Genomic DNA, 12823 nt, shown 5'->3' with positions numbered 1-12823 from the left:
CCACTTTTATATGCCCAGAAAATAGATTTTTAAATGGAATTTAAATAGGTTTGTTCATTCAAGAGTTCATATAGTGAACGCATGCCTTAAGAAAATCACGTAATACGAGCTGTTTTTTTATTGTCTTACCCCAAATGTTTTTCCCAATAGCTAAGACCACTCAGCTATTAAGTTTTATTTAAACATGGTCAGTTCCATCCCTCACTGTAGCCAATGAGCCCAGACCGGATAACTGGCTTGCCAGTCACACCTGAGGTGTCAAAACTATCGTGGTTCCAATTTCTTTATCTGGTCAATAACGCCGGGATTACGTCATAACTATTTGAAATGAGTGTGTTAAAAATAAGTCACTCTTATTAGCCATACAAATAAATCGGTAATATTAAAGTATTACAACCTTGCTCATTACCAACTTCTACTCTGGCCCATTGGGCTGTATTAAAATTCCATTGCAACTGGCCATATTTACCACAAAATGTAGACAATCACCAGAGGCACTGTGTTGGAATGGATGATGGAAAGTGTTTAATTTTAATCTGGGAGAAGGAAGAAGGGAGGAGGTAGAGATTGAGATCTTTATTTGACAGGTATGGGTGGAACACTGAGAAAACAAGTTTTTTTCATTCGGGTATTTGATTTTTGTGGGGCGCCTCAGGGTTTGAGTTGATGACCTCACCGAGACGTCCAGCCAGCCCTGTAAGAGGTTTTATTTCATATTACAGTAATTAAGAAATTATATCTGGCTAATGTGCTAGTTCTGATGCTCTGTCAAATCAGTTCGACACAGCGCGAGTCTAAAATTACGGACGGCAGCTCTAAGACTTCGGATGCGTTCACATCGCACCAAGATGGAAATTGAACGTCATAAATCAATACTCTTCTGAGTATTGAATTCACATTCCGATTGTTTCCATCAAATTAATACATACACCAAACGCCGATTGCCATTAAGTGACGGTGGCATCACTACAGTGCTTGTGCCAGGCTAAGTGCATCTTCAAGCCACGTGACGAGCATCTACTTGTGTATCTGGTTAGACTTTGGATAGTGACTGGCAGAGGTGGGACAAAGTCATTGTTATGCAAGTCCAAGTCGAGTCGCAAGTCATAAAATTCATGACTCGAGTCTGACTCGAGTCCAAGTCACATGACTCGAGTCCACATCTCATAGGTGGGACAAAGTCATTGTTATGCAAGTCCAAGTCGAGTCGCAAGTCATCAAATTCATGACTCGAGTCTGACTCGAGTCCAAGTCACATGACTCGAGTCCACACCTCTGGTGACTGGATATAAATACTAGTATGATACGTGAGGTGCTAGGAGGGCCCGCACCATGCCATGCTACATTTCTCTCACCAGGGTTGATGGAGACAGACAGCATCACGCACTCATTCTGCCCTGAGCCAACCTAGATTAGGTCTGGGCCAGTTTCAGACGAGACTTGCCACTTACATCTATGGCCAAATATCAAACAAAGACAAAGATCCCTCGTATAGCCTTAACAGACTTTTGGGGCAAGTGCACATGAGGGTGTGGGTGGCCAGCATTATGCCCGGCCGCCTTTGTTTCTCTAGTGGTGATGTTTACACACCGCACTAGATACTAATTTGAGGCTGAGTCGACATAGAGGAGGCCCAGGACCGGTTCAGATAATTGTCACTAGTGTTGGCCATGAGTGGAAGTCGAACTCGGGTATCCGCGTTCGCAGCACAACACGCTTGCCGCTGCTCCACCGCTCCCCACAAATTTACATATTTAAACTTTACACAAATAAACATACACATTAAAAAACGTATTTAATATCGAGATGTACTGTTTTTAATGGATTATCCTCTTATGCCAATAGTGGCTTTGATCCTAGGAATGTAGGATTTATTTGAAAATATACACAATGGTATAATTTACTGCCCATTTATACCACAACCCTCACAATTGTACACGGGTAACCGTCCACAAAATGTCGGTTATATTTTAAAACTTTTAAGTGTTAAATGTCCGGCATTAGTTTAAATAAAAATGTTGTTGTCATACACTTCACACTTATAGATAAATAAGACTATTTAGGGTAAAAGAGAGATAACATGGGACCTTTTTTTGCCAGTGTCAAAGTATGAAAAAACAATAATTTGTTTTACCCTTTCTGGAAATAAAACAACCAAATGGATACCTTTGGCAAGGAATCATGTCTGCATATTTGGTGTTTGAACATCTTAACACCTGTTTTATTGCCAGAAAGGCTAAAACCTATTCTTATTTTTTCCTACTTTGATACTGGAAAAAAGGTTCCATTTTGTAGTTGCTCACCCCGAGATATAAATTCCCTGGTAGTTTATTGTCTTTGTGCTGTTCGCCTTTTGTCGTTCTCTGGTCTGACACTGGTGAGACTAGGCCCTAAAGAAAGCTGTCTCTGGTGTAGACCAATCAGATTCAAGGACAATGCATAGATTATCAGAGCATGTTTTGTTTGCATGTTCACCACAATTATTGTGTGGTTAATGCAGACATGATTCCTTGCAAAAGGTTTCTATTTGGTGTTTGAACATATTTTAAACACCTGTTTAATTGCCAGAAAGGGTAAAACCTATTCTTATTTTTTCATTCAAGGAGAGATAGTTGTTAAGTGGGCCACAGCAGCTGAAGAATCCTGTGCAGTGATTCACAGCATGGGTTCAGGGTTGGGAGGGTGGCATTAGCGCTACCTCAGTGAAATAAAGCTGATATGATACTCCCACAGGACTTTTGTCATTGTATTTAGGTGCTGTATCCGGCAATGACAGCACATGTTCCACAATGCCCTCTTCTTCTGCTTCCCCCCCCCACCAACCCCGCATCTAGGCCCCTACAGAGACGCTTATATGGCTTTGGATAAGCGATGTACATTCCTGATGTGATTTCTTGTCAAAAGACCCGCCTCCTTCCATTGGCAGATGTTTTGCAAATCTTCCAAAGTGGATGTGACAGCTTGATACAGGGTGGTGTGTGGTGCACAAGTAGAATCCAACACACAGCCAAGGGTTAGGCGTGTGTGGAAAATAAACTGCACTCCAATTATCTCTCAAAGGGGGTCCTGGTCTAAGGAGTTAATCGACACTGTCGCAGACGTGCCATTTGCTATTTTGTATCAGGATAGAGTGGGCTTTAGGGCAGCATGCCTGTATCTAAGTCTTGGCACTCGATGAGATTTGATCTGCCAACACGTGTGCCCACTCGGTCACCTGCCAGATTGAATGTGAATACTGTGATATACTAGCCCCATAAGAGTTGTGTGCCTTTAGCTCCAATAGTGCACGTGCGTTTATGTTCGCATTAGTGGAAACAAGAGTTGATTAACAGTGGTAAGTTTTGGAATGATTTATATTGGTAAGAGTTAAGATTGATTTATACTAAACGAATTGAAATTGTGGTTCTTCACAAATGTATATTTTTGTGTAAGGTCTTACACTACAAGCCTTTAACATTATCTTACATAATTATTAGACTTAACATATTGAACCTCGAAATACATATCAAATTGGCGAGTTAATTTTTATGAACAAATGTCAACATTGACTGATTTTCATTTGCCAATATGCACTTATATTGTGGGAAATATCCTTAAGGAATGTTTAATATCGCAATTTTCTCTTGCATTTGCATGTGTCTAAAGTGTCAGGTAATTAACAGGATATATCACAAGCCTTAAGTTCAATTCCTGGTCAGGGTCAGCACAGCACACCTTACATCTGGACTTGGTAAACAGATAATGAACACCAGTTGTTAGAATGCCAACAGCAGTTTTCCTATGGAAGCATTGGTCTCTGCCATAAGAAAATGGAATCACTGGCTCTGGACAACTCGTGGATATGTTCCCTCCGTTATCAGCAGTGTACAGCACTGCTTGACTCTGTACGATCGTGTGAATATGGACGAATGCACTGCCTTGTATGTAGGTGCCATGTCCATACAGGAAATTAGCCATGGCACGAGCCGTACTACTGCCAAACTCCCTGATGCAAGCCGGCTCACTAAAGCACGCAGTTCTTCTCAATGCTGTGCTCCCACATGTCAGGCTGTGTGCCCCCTCCTGCATCCTCCCGTAACCTTCAATGCATGAGCTGACATGTGATCAGGTAGTCGCTAATAAATGCAGGTGGACAAGTTGTCATTCTAGTTTCCTAAAGCTTCGCAGAGATTTTTCTGAGACTAAAGTGGGTCCCTAAAGGGTTCCAACACGAGCGTCTTTTTTTCCATTTTAAAAGCAAATGCGCATCGATTTGTGTTGCTGTTGGTAATATAGGTTTAGATTGTGTTGGTGATCAATTGTCCTACAAGACCACAATATGAGAACAATCATCGAAAACGGCTGTTCTTTAAGCAAACTTTTATTGAGGCTCCTCATAAATATGTATAAGATCAACGATGTTTATAGATAAGAGTTTGGTCCTCAAAAGTTATATGATGTGCTAGGAAAAAAGTGGAAAATATTAAAATGCAGAACACATGGTGAGAATTTTTCGAAAATATGCATTGTGTATTTTCAGAAAACGCACAATATAAGTGTTTATTCCATTCACTCCAGACGAAATGGAATTTAAACATACGATCTTAATTATCCTATTTGCAAATGTAATAGATTCTTACCGTAACAATGGCAGCATTCTTCATTATTGCTGATTGAAGTATGGTACAAAATGTGCATATATTTCATAACCTGGATTTATTATCCAATAAATAATGGCCATAAGTAAACGTTTAAATTAAAAACTAAATATGGCACGCCTACTCACAGTAGTTATTTTCATTATTTTATTGCTGCAATATGAAGAATGCGCCAATTTGTATAAATCTTACAAAAACAATTTCACCCTGAATTTATAACATAAAGTTCATGGCATAACAACATTGTATTGAACAGTTAAGCTTTGCTGGCCCATTTTCACTCACTGCTGGACGTTAATCAATGCGATATTTTCATGACTTCTTGATATGATTTTTAAGGTTCAGGAATTTGATTGTGTTGTATCACTCATACAGCTCATCTATACAATGGTACAATTACAGCGTGATCATCTTTGTGAAGCCCTGGCGGTTAATTTGATGGCCAGACTGTGGATAACTGCAGGAATTAAAATTACTGGGCTCACAAGTCTCAACAAAACTGTGGATGTGTTTTGGCATATGGTGACAATGAGACGAAAAATATGGGTCCTTGCGGTGGAGCATTTGAGCGGTCTCCTTTGCCCGCAAAGTATAAAAAACACCAGTTTAATAACTGTACAGCATGCCATTACAAACAGTTCTGACATTATTATTATTAAAACTTTAAAATAAATTACAACATTTTTTGTAATTTACCAGGTAAGGCCCACTGAGCTCTGTAGCTCTTTTTTTTAGAAGCCACCTGGCTATCACAAATCATAGCCCAACAAAGTGGCTTGTCACGTGGAAATTTATAAGCAGCCAAATACTTTATGAACGCATGTTGATTCTAAACGTGGAGGGAGAAAGTGGTTTACCCAGAGAAAAACCCACGCGACCACGGGAAGAACATGCAATCTCAAAATATACAGGCGTCAGGGTCGGGATCGAACCAATGACCTCTTGTTAACCCGGTGAAGGTGTTAACATACCATCACGACGGCGTGGTGTAAGGGTGTGTTCGTGTAAATGCATTTGCTTGCGTATGTGCAGCTGTGTATTTACGTGGTAGATCGTAGTAGAGTCCAAGTAAGTTAAACTGTTGTATCATCACAGCTAACCTGGTTCAACCCCATACCCTGCAAAATGACTGGAAATTGTAATCGAAATCTGATGTAAATACCTAGTTAGGTGCATCAGACATCAACACCAGGAAGAACAGGTGGGAGAGTGTGGTGGTTCGCGGTCACATGTTATCATCGTGTGACATTCCAACCACAATAGGTGCCTTTTAAAAACACTATCAAGCGGTGATTTGTGTACATAGGTCTTCGTGTAAATATAGAAAGTGCTCAAAGTAGAGATGGAACTGTGTCATATACTCTATTTTGTTTTACATTGAAAACTAATTTCTTTAGAACTGCTCTTTGTGTTTAGTTTGTTGTCCTTCCCACTGATTAGCACAATTAGCTACATACAGTGCGAAAGAAGTTCAACATACAAACAGACAATCCTACACTGTGTGAACGTCATATTAAAAATAAAACGTATTAATGTAGTGATATAGTGCCAGGTCATGCCTTTATTTTTTATGATTCTAACATGAAGAGATGAGCGATTTCAATTTAACTAAACTATGAACTTAACACCACATCTTGTATAATACAGTAATGTGTTACTTCGAAGCAATCCAGTCACAATGTAGATTGTCACAATAAAGGCAGTGCCAGACATTTCCAAGTGTTCAATACATTCAACGTGTGGCACCCTATTACAAAGTCAAATAATACTGCATCCACATTTCTCATATCTGGATCTCATTGTACTCTTGAAGCTAAAAATGTCCCAGGAAAGACCAAATATAATTGTTGACAGTTTATACAGCTATATTGTGAAAGATAATAACAATAATACTGAAAACAGGTTACATTAGTCATTTAGAGATATGTATTAGAGTTATATTCTTAGGTTTTTTCGGTAAAGTCACGTAGGTAAAAAATTAAAATTAAAATTAATAAAAGTAAAATAAAAAAAATAAAAAAAATCACGACGTTTCGGAGGCAACACAAGCTTCCGTCTTCAGGTGGAACCGTCACAGCACGCTTGCTGTATCAAGTAAATGAGAGATTCCAAGAGATACTACCCCGTATATATACTGGTTGAGGGGGGGGGATGGGCCAGGACAGGCCCCCTTTTATTATAATGGTAATATTATATTATTCTTTATTTTATTTTTATTTTATTTTACTTTTATTAATTTTAATTTAAATTTTTTACCTACGTGACTTTACCGAAAAAACCTAAGAATATGAATCCTTGCAGTCACGAAAGCTTCAAATCTAGAAGTATTAGAGGTAATTTAATTGCATTAATGTCCATTAGTAAAGACATGATAGTTTTGCAAATAGTAGCGCTGAAAAATAAAGATAATCGCAGGCAGTTAAATATAGTGCCATGAGCCTAATCTCCATCTTGTATTAACAAGCTTTTGGCACTGCTAGTGGCACTTGCAAAAATTGAGTGTGGTGCCATTTACATTTTTGGCTATAATTCACTGACAGACTCAACAACAAAAAAACCCATGTAAGCCAAGCCCCCCTTGTTAGTCTGCTCTGTGGCAATGTCGTAAAAGTACTTCCAGACTCTGAAGGTAAAGTGTATATTATCTGTGTAAGGGGCCAATGCTGTTACAGCGTAAGTGCGTATCATGTTTATAAGACACGATGTTTGACCTACAATAGCAGCTTGTTTTGGAGGAGCATTTGTTAGATGTGAGCTTAGATTGTTGGCCCCTCTTGTGGACCGCTTGCCCAGTGGTGCCCCTTTCATCCCAGCCTTCGAATGCTTTGGTTCCCAGTGTCACATTTCGCCACGCGAGGGTTGGCACAGCCTCACCCTGGGGCACAGACGGGACGAGAGTGGCCCATTGTGGGTGGTGCATCAGCCCAACAAGTGTCCCTGGAATGGCACATACATCTTCAGTGTGGGTGTCTGTCTGGCATGCAAATAGCGCAAGGCATTGCGACGTTGGCGGGAACAGACTAAGGGGAGGGCAGCGTGACAGATGCAAGTGCATGCCTCTTAGGATAGCTGACCAGTGGCAAAGGGTTTTTGTTGCAAACGGAAACTAGTGGTGTATGTATGTTGAACCTCTTTCGCACTGTATGTAGCCAACCATGCTAATTGGAGGGACGGGGGAAGGACAACAAACTAAACACAAAAAACAGGTCGAACGAAATGAGTTTTCAATCTAGATTTAAAAGTGCATAGCTCCAGTGGCTTTCTAATATTGGAAGGAAGAGCGTTCCAGACGGCCGCAGAAGTGCACCTGAAAGCACTCGATGTAGTGACCGTCCTTGTTCGATGGCTAGCCAAAAACCGCTGTGTGGATGACCGGAGTTTGCGTGATGGTTTATGCTCCTTGACAAGGTATTGTGGTTCATTTGTGGCAAATATTTGGTGTGGAATGAGTGCGATCTTATAATAGCTTGTTTTGGAGGATTATTTGATGGGTGTGCTTGTTGAGGGTATGTACCTTTTAACCTGTAGACCTCGCTGCTGGATTTGTGTTTGGTGGTCAAATATTTTCCGTTTGATTCGAATATGATAAACAATTTACCAGAATTTCAGTCTATTAGTAAGCGCTACATGTCTGCTGTGTGCATTGTAAGCAGATGTTTCTCGGATATCACCATCACAATGACATCACACAATGCTACCAAATCTTAAATCCATTAATTCCATTCGCAGCACTTGACATTTATTTTACAACCTGATTTTCTTGGATGAGACATTTGCCTGCCAATGTATTTGGCATTTTATATTTTTATATTTATGAGGTCATTCACTGTACATTGTTGTACAAATGCTTCATGGTCTATCTTTTTATGGACATTCCTGATGTAAAACGTAGCATTACAACATTCATCCTAAGCATATTTTACAGACTATGTTAAGATTATTAAATACCTATCTACTACATTATAATAAAATTGTATCATACACATGTACAGTAAATGTTATACCAGACCATCTCAGAATCAGAATGTTTATTTATCCTGGAGAAATCCGATGAGCTCTGCAGATTTTTTTACAGATGTCCAGTAGATGCATTTTTACAGATGCATGATGATCTGTATTATGCAAATTATATTGACTGTCTTGCAAATGTTTAATTTTATATCTGTCCCATATTTCCCTTCGTCGTTACACTTTTGACAATATTTTAATCAGCGGATCTCCACCTCTTGTTACCTTGTATTTTATAGCTTTATTTTGGTGATTTCGAAAACATATGGTTAAGCCATGTTTCTTGCGGAAGTGAGAAGTTTGCCTGATGGCTTGAATCTAAGTTGTCTTATGGTTGTTGTTGTTGTTTGACTTGCATCACACTGGGATTTTTGCACACAACGTTGTAATACGGTGTTTTTTTCTGGAAGATTTGCTTTAAGATGTTCTCTGTTCATATTTTGTTTGTTGCGGTTGCACCCGGGCTCAAGAGCCGCATGGTTCAAAGGGCTATACCAAATAAATGAAACTTGAAACTTATCCAATACTTTGCTTTTCATAAGATTATTTACACATTTCACTTTAACTTTACGTCTAGTAAACAGGGTGACTAGGATACATGACATTTCATAGGGATGTGCCCAACCCCAAGGGAACACATTCATTCATTTCCAAATCAGCCAATGCAGTTGATTTTTAAATATCAGACGTAATATCAGTCACACAATGACCTTACACTTCCAATGGCATCATTGTGCCTTTGACAGTGTTCCTTAATATTGTCAGCCAGCATGATTGAGCGGAGATTGAAGCCAATTCGACGAATGCTTGCAATTTGCCTCCTCAGTAGAAAGTGCATCACAACTGCCCAACAGGGTTAAGTTAAATTTTGCCGCTGGCGCCAGGCCATGAATCATGAGTTGTGGAGTCCTGAAGAGACAAGGTTAGAGGTGAGTGTTTAATTTAGGCTCAAGTTGAAGTTCTTCCTGCCAAGATGGAGAGTCTGCTTTACAGTGGGGCCTTTGCACACTCTTTGACATCGAACTCCCCGTGGATGACCTTCGCACACAAACGACGAACACAGAACATGTGTGTTCGTTCTATTGTGAATCTGGTCCAGTGTAAAGATGAATTAAAGTTATATGTGTGGCCATGCTGCAGTCAAGTTCCAAGCGAGTATAAGCGTACGGTGATGGCAATTTCATTATTTTCGCGATATTCTTTGGGTCTTTTGGTAAAGCCACGTAGATAAAAAAAATCACGACATTTCGATCGCAACACAAGCAATCGTCTCTTTTTCACCTGAAGACGATTGCTTGTGTTGCGATCGAAACGTCGTTATTTAGATTTTATTATTTTTGATATCTACGTGGCTTTACCGAAAGACCCAAAGAATATGCATTTCTGAGGTCACGAAAGCTTTAAGTCAAGATTTTCGTGAGGTTTATATTATGGCAAAAACGTTTCTCTTGAGCAAGTATGTTACATGTTTATATTGTGAATGCATCAGTCCGTGGGTGATTGTGAATTTGCCTTGTATTTTCTACAGATTTTAAATTACATGCGTTAAATAATTAATACGAGTGTAAGGCAATTCATTTTTAAGAAACTGTACCAATGTGGTTTTATAAGTCATGATGTAACATCAGTATTTGTTCCAATTTAACATTTTGATCCAAGAAGTAATCTATACTTTGCCAAATTATCCTCCTATACATTATTTGAATGCGAAAACTAATAACGTGAAACCATATTTTAATACAGCACTGAGAATGTTGAAAATTACTAAACTGAAATAAAAAAAAGCACAATATAATATAATTATTCAAGTCATATTAACTAAATCTCCCATCAGTATGTATTTCATGATGTGTGACCAATAATATTACAAAAGATACTAAGATATATGGAATGATGCTGTGGGGGTAATGGTTAGCACACTGGACTTGCCATCCAGAGGTCACCAGTTCGATCTGCTGGCGAAGTAGTAGAAACAATGGGGGAAACTTTCTAAAATCTCTTGGCCACCCAGCAGTATAAATGGGCACGCCACAGTTTGTCGAGCGGTAGGTCGCACGTGGTTGGGGTAAAGTGTGGCTACTCGCAACGCTTCCAAGATGCCTGGCCAGTGTGGTCGAGTTGGAAAAACACCCTCCTAGAGGGGCTATACAGCTCCGTCTCGTGGAGGCCGTTCTGCCAGCCTTGGTGCATGTATGTAGAACTTCTTTCGCACCGTACATAGCCAACAGTGCCCGTCGGAGGTGCGGTGAGCAAGCAGTTGCAAGACTGCACCTTTGCCTTTTTACTTATATCTACAGAGTATATATATATTTTTTATAAAATAATGAGCATATCCTGTGAGGCAAATCTGCTCATTTTACAATGTAAATCTTCTCCAGCAATGCTTTACCATGGTAACATTGAAATAGCGCGTAAGCCATCGCGGCAGGTTGCAGCATTCTTGTGACAGCACGAAGTCTTGCGTGAATGCAATCTGACAGCTTGTTATTTACAGCGGTGGGTTTTGCCATGAGCTGTGAAAACGGGAAGCTACAGCCGAGTGAGCTGTCACTCTGGAGCTGCGCACGATTTATTGCCGCGTGCTCTGTCACCGAGCCCTCGGCTGATCCCAGAGCCCATCAGCGGAGGAATTCCAGAGAGCTACACAGACTCCTCTCAGTGTCGTCCCGTTGTCGCACGCAACGGTTCAACCGCAGACTTCCTGCGGTGCAAAACGTGCCAGTCTGTTTTCTTTTGCTTATTGACTGCCGAGTGTTGTTGTTTTTCTTTATTTACGTGGAACCGAAGTCAAATGTGTTCCTTCCCATGATCAATTTCATTATCTTGGGTACTTTGATCTGTTTGTACCAAAAGTGAAAACTTGTTTTCTCCATGCAAGTGGTTTGGACCTACAATTTGCACAATTGCGATTATATTTTTAAATAACTTAAATGTAGAAATGTTACAATTTACATTGCATTACCTATAGGCATGTTTACGGCAATGTTACCTCAATAGTTAGCATCAGACAACTTTTCTCGAGGTAACATATCCTGAATGGAAAAACCAAGGTCTGCCTTAAGAGCTTATGCTATTTATCTGTTTATATGAATTTTCAAACAAAGCTGAATTAACAAGCAAGCTTACACTTATACGCATGTAATTTTATAATACAAAAATAACCCCCCACACCCGTGCTGTGTATTCTTCAGACAAAGATCCAGAGCAAGGTGATTCACTGCCGAGCAACCAAGATATTTTTCCAAGTGACCACGACTACATCCCGCAAGATCCCTTCCCACAAGACCCCTTTCCTGAAGACCCCATTTCAGAAAATCCATTCCCAGATGAGAGCCCTCCTGACAAAACCAATGATGACGAGGAGGACGACGACGAGGAGGAGAAGGAAGAGGAGGAAGGCTCAGAGGAGAGTGGTCACGCAGTCAATGGGACAAACGGAACGCCGTCAAACAGCCAAGAGCCGCTGGGTGACCATTCCCGCGACATCATCCCCGTCTACTGCTCCATCATGGCGGCTGTTGTGGTGGGACTGGTGGCGTACGTCGTCTTTAAGCGGTGAGGTTCGGGCCTTCTTCTCCGTGCCTCGGGCCTTCTCCTCGGTGGAAGACACTGACAATGGTGACGGGCGTGATGGCTCACGCCCACAGCCCAGTGAAATGGAGGCAGGATTAGTGGATCGTGTGCTGAGGTCATGAACACGATACACCCACACTTGCATGTACAGTGAAGTGGTAGCTGTGGAATAAGTTATCTGTGAGCGTGGGGTATCCTCTGGTTACTACAGAGTCGTACAGACACATGTTAATATTTATATTGTGCACGGTGCTTGCACGCATGTGTACATACATATGTGCATGCAGTTAGATAATTGCGTGAGATCACTCGCACGCAATTTGATTTAATGTTTTCATAAGTGTGCATTTGGCAATGGCCAGCAGTTTATTGCAAATGTGTTGCACTTGAGCAACTATTGCTGTGGGTGGCATCATGTGTTTGTGCTTTACGCACTGCCTATTATTATTGTTTACAAAAAGAAATCATTCATGAAATATCTTTTGTTGAATTTTCATGCCAGCCATTCTGCCAAAGCAAACATAATGCAGATGTTCTAAGAAAATAGAATTGCAGCATGCTGAAGTGCATTCTGCAATTCCTCTTTGGTTAGCGGACACTGGATT

At 40.4% G+C, this 12823-nt stretch overlaps 1 protein-coding gene across 1 annotated transcript in view; it reads left to right on the top strand.

Annotated features, from left to right (window-relative positions):
* Positions 1-12823, top strand: part of LOC144934241 (tumor necrosis factor receptor superfamily member 16-like) — a 42658-nt gene that overhangs the window by 17860 nt on the left and 11975 nt on the right. Inside the window, exon 4 of the mRNA XM_078859880.1 lies at positions 11837-12200. Coding sequence (XP_078716006.1) covers positions 11837-12200 — 364 coding nt within the window. The remainder of the gene's footprint in view (positions 1-11836; positions 12201-12823) is intronic.

This window comes from Lampetra fluviatilis, chromosome 1 (assembly GCF_964198595.1).
Source record: "Lampetra fluviatilis chromosome 1, kcLamFluv1.1, whole genome shotgun sequence".
NCBI classification, from domain to species: domain Eukaryota; kingdom Metazoa; phylum Chordata; class Hyperoartia; order Petromyzontiformes; family Petromyzontidae; genus Lampetra; species Lampetra fluviatilis.
This window is presented reverse-complemented; position numbering and strand designations above follow the sequence as displayed.